This window comes from Papio anubis, chromosome 17 (assembly GCF_008728515.1).
Source record: "Papio anubis isolate 15944 chromosome 17, Panubis1.0, whole genome shotgun sequence".
NCBI classification, from domain to species: Eukaryota; Metazoa; Chordata; class Mammalia; order Primates; family Cercopithecidae; genus Papio; species Papio anubis.
This window is the reverse complement of record NC_044992.1, coordinates 21,346,651-21,351,070: the sequence shown is the minus strand read 5'-3', so window position 1 is coordinate 21,351,070 and position 4,420 is coordinate 21,346,651. Positions and strand designations below refer to the sequence as shown.

Here is a 4,420-nt window from a genome sequence, read left to right as displayed (position 1 = left end):
CACCGGACCCGGGGCCGATGCCCCGCCTCTGGGTCCAGCGGGGCTCCTCCAGCCTCCTGCGCAGCCCCACCCCCAAGTCGTCCCCAGCCACGCCCACGCCCCTGGCCAGCCTTCCCCAGCCCCTCAGTCGCAGCCGCCTCCTCCTGCGCTGGACTTGGAGGAAGGGGGTCGAAAATGAGATGACAGTCTCCGTTCTCCACCTCCTCTTCCCCGCCCCGCGTGACACCAGTACGTGGGAGCAACACCGCTGCGTGCCCCCTCCCTACTAAGTGGTTAAAACAATCATCATAACTCTTAAGGCCCTTTTATGCCTGTTTCTCAGCTAGACCTCACAAGATGCCTCTGGGGTGGGAATCGGTGTTCCATTCCACAGCTGACTCCACTGAAGCCCATGAGGAAGAGATTGGCCAAAATCACTGTCCCCTCTGATTACAGAACAGAAAAATCAGCTAAAATCTCAGGATCACTTTTTTTTCAGGTGATGGCAGGACTTCAGAAGCTCTGTGGACACCTGAAATTGGGCACAAAATCAGGTGTTTCATGCCAGTGGGCATTTTCCAGGTAGAGGGATCGTATTTCTCTTGAGAGTCTAAAAGTGTGAACAAGTCCACTCTTTACAGATGGGAAGACTGAGGCTGGGGACAGGGAGTGGCCTGCTCAGAAAAGACTCAGAAATCAAATCTAGTTCAGTGGGTTGATATTTACCCAAATTTCCAGCCTGGGGAGATTGATGCACCCAAGAGAAGAACCCAGAAATGAAACTTTGTTCTTTTATGCTAAAAAAGAAAATTCCCCAGAGTGCTTACAAACTCTCCTCCCACTCCCTTTTTCCTGCCCTAAATAAACAATGGCGAATGAGCACCCAGCCAGGGATGTGTCTGATCAAACAATCATGGATCAATAGCCATGTTTGGAGAAGGAATTTGTGACTGCTCCAGCTACTGGGCATTTTGTCTGTTTCAGTTCATGTAATCTCCCAACACCCCATGAGGCAAGGGGGTTAATCCCATTTTGCTGAAACTGAACTAAGACTCAGAGAGATAAAGCTGTTGCCCAATGAGCCTTCTTTCTGGCCTCCAGATCCGCGGTGCTAATTCCCCTTCTGATGACCTAATGATTCTGAGCTTGGCAAAGGTCTTATCTCCCAGCTCTCCCAGGCCCAGTGTTCCAGGAATGTGACCTTTGCTGCAGCAGCCGCTGGAGGGGGCAGAGGGGATGGGCTGGAGGTTGAGCAAACAGAGCAGCAGAAAAGGCAGTTCCTCTTCTTCAGTCCCCTCCCTCCCTGTCTCTGCCTCTCCCTCCCTTCCTCAGGCATCAGGGCAGAGACTTCAGGGAGATCAGAGCCCAGCTTGCCAGGCACTGAGCTAGAAGTCCCGCCATGGCACCCCTGAGACCCCTTCTCATGCTGGCCCTGCTGGCATGGGTTGCTGTGGCTGACCAAGGTACAGGGGGGTGTTGGTGGCCATCTGGGTCAATGTAGGGAGGGCGAGGGTGGCCCGGGCTTGGTGGCACCTACTGACACCCCTTCCTCAAAGAGTCATGCAAGGGCCGCTGCACTGAGGGCTTCAATGCTGACAAGAAGTGCCAGTGTGATGAGCTCTGCTCTTACTACCAGAGCTGCTGCACAGACTATACGGCTGAGTGCAAGCCCCAAGGTGTGTTCAGAGCCCAGGTGGGTGGGCTGGGGTGCCCCTTGCAGCTGGAGACTCACTACCATCCACTCTCTGCAGTGACTCGTGGGGATGTGTTCACCATGCCGGAGGATGAGTATGTGATCTATGACGACGGTGAGGAGAAAAACAATGCCACCATCCATGAACAGCCGGAGGGCTCCTCCCCGAGCCCTGACCTCCAGGCCCAGCCCGAAGGGCATCCTGAGCAGGCAACTGTTCTGAACCCTGAGGAAGAATCCCCTGCACCTGAGGTGGGCATCTCTAAGCCTGAGGGGACGGACTCAAGGCCAGAGACCCTTCGTCCAGGGACCCCTGAGCTCCCAGCAGAGGAGGAGCTATGCAGTGGGAAACCCTTCGACGCCTTCACCGACCTCAAGAACGGTTCCCTCTTTGCCTTCCGAGGTGAATCCAGGGCAGGTATTGGGGATGGGGGTCTGCCCCAGGAGCGTCCCCGCTCTCACACCACCTCCTCCACTGTAGGGCAGTACTGCTATGAACTGGATGAAAAGGCAGTGAGGCCTGGGTACCCCAAGCTCATCCGAGATGTCTGGGGCATCGAGGGCCCCATTGATGCCGCCTTCACCCGCATCAACTGTCAGGGGAAGACCTACCTCTTCAAGGTGCCAGCAGCTGTGGACCAGGGTAGAAAGCATCTAGGAAGGGTTTGAGAGCTATTGCTCCCAGGGACAGGGTGGACAGGGAGGCTGGACCCAGGGCGCTGCAGGACCTGGTGGGCGCTCTGTGAGCACAGGGCAGCCCCAAGACTCCAGGTCCTGGGCAGTGAACCTGAACCTGCGAACGGCTGCCTTAGGGCAAGGGACTCTGCCTCTGTGCCTAGCCAGCAGCCTCCATACCCCTTTTCACTTTCCCCATCTCTTAGGGTAGTCAGTACTGGCGCTTTGAGGATGGTGTCCTGGACCCTGATTACCCCCGAAATATCTCTGATGGCTTCGATGGCATCCCAGACAACGTGGACGCAGCCTTGGCCCTCCCTGCCCATAGCTACAGTGGCAGGGAGCGGGTCTACTTCTTCAAGGGTACTCAGGGGCTGGGTGGGAGACTGAGCAGGCAGTGGAGCAGTCTTGGATTCCTTTCACACTTCACTGGGGACAGGCCTCAGCATGTGCCCACCCCATACCCCCACCTCATGCTGGGAGATCCTAACTTCAACAACCTCTGGGATCTCCAGTCTGGCTCTGGCCCAGCCCTCCTAATGCCCACCACCCCGCTCCCCAGGGAAACAGTACTGGGAGTACCAGTTCCAGCACCAGCCCAGTCAGGAGGAGTGTGAAGGCAGCTCCCGGTCGGCTGTGTTTGAGCACTTTGCCGTGATGCAGCGGGACAGCTGGGAGGACATCTTCGAGCTTCTTTTCTGGGGCAGAACCTCTGGTATGGAGAGACGGCAAGTCTTTCTTCTCCTTCAAAAGGGCTGAAACCCCTGGCTAGTGGTAGAGCCAGGTTGGCTGGAGGGGGCTGTGGTTGTGGAGCTATCGATCAAAGTCTATTTGCTCAGGCCAGACTTTGCTTCTGTTGACCTTTTTGGGGGAAGCTCGGCTCTACCTGGACCCCACACCTTGGACTTTGCCTAGCACAGCCGAGGGCACAGCCAGCAGAGGGAGGGGCTATGGCTGAGGAGTTTAGGGGGCCTGGGGGGGTGGGGTCTAGACACCAGTGATATGGTGGAGGGAGCACACAGTGAAGGGCATTGGACTGAGAATCAAAGGCCTGGCTCTGCCATTCGCTGCTGTGTGTCTTTGGGCAAGATGCAGCAGATGAACTCTAATGACCTTGCTGGAGGGGGCAAGATTCAGACCCCTAAGACCTCTCATTCACCCCTTCCCTGCCACAGCTGGTATGAGACAGCCCCAGTTCATTAGCCGGGACTGGCATGGTGTGCCAGGGCAAGTGGACGCAGCCATGGCTGGCCGCATCTACGTCTCAGGCATGGCACCCCACCCCTCCTTGGCCAAGAAGCAAAAGTTTAGGCGTCGCAACCGCAAAGGCTACCGTTCAGACCGAGGCCACAGCCGTGGCCGCAACCAGAACTCCCGCCGGCCATCCCGCGCCATGTGGCGGCTGTCCTTGTTCTCCAGTGAGGAGAGTAACTTGGGAGCCGACAACTATGATGACTACAGGATGGACTGGCTTGTGCCTGCCACCTGTGAACCCATCCAGAGTGTCTTCTTCTTCTCTGGAGGTAGGAGCCCTTGCCACCCCTGAAGCTGCTCTAGCTTGGGTTTTCCTTGCTGTCCCTGGTCCATAAGGGCTGAATACAGCTCGCAGGTAGTGACCACAGAAAGCCGGGCCAGAAGTCCTTAGCTGCATCGTGGATGTTCACTTTCCCTTCTGAGACTTTCTTAAGGGAAGAGTGGGCAGGGCCAGGCTGGGCCTCACGCACCCTCTGCTTTCCTCTCTTCCAGACAAGTACTACCGAGTCAACCTTCGCACACGGCGAGTGGACGCTGTGGACCCTCCCTACCCACGCTCCATCGCCCAGTACTGGCTGGGCTGCCCAGCTCCTGGCCATCTGTAGGAGGCAGAGCCCACAAGGCTGGGCCCGCTGTAGCTCCCTCCTCCAATCTCCTTCCCCCAGCCCAATAAAGGTCCCTGAGTTTAAGACTACTGTCCTGACTGGGGTGGATACATCCCTGCCTGAGTAAAGGAGAGGAAGCTGGGCTGTCAGAATGGGTTGGTGAAGCGGGCAGAGAAGGGCCTCGCTGTGTTCAACCCATGTTGGGCTCAGGACT

General features: G+C 57.0%; 1 protein-coding gene across 1 annotated transcript; it reads left to right on the top strand.

The window, feature by feature from the left end:
* The first annotated feature begins 766 nt into the window (after positions 1 to 766).
* On the top strand, positions 767 to 4,295 carry VTN (vitronectin). Its single transcript, XM_003912492.2, has 8 exons — positions 767 to 1,442; positions 1,536 to 1,655; positions 1,731 to 2,075; positions 2,154 to 2,293; positions 2,554 to 2,710; positions 2,910 to 3,062; positions 3,523 to 3,870; positions 4,094 to 4,295. The coding sequence occupies exons 1-8, from the start codon at positions 1,379 to 1,381 to the stop codon at positions 4,204 to 4,206; spliced, it is 1,440 nt and encodes a 479-aa protein (XP_003912541.1). The 5' UTR covers positions 767 to 1,378; the 3' UTR covers positions 4,207 to 4,295.
* The last annotated feature ends 125 nt before the right edge of the window (positions 4,296 to 4,420 follow it).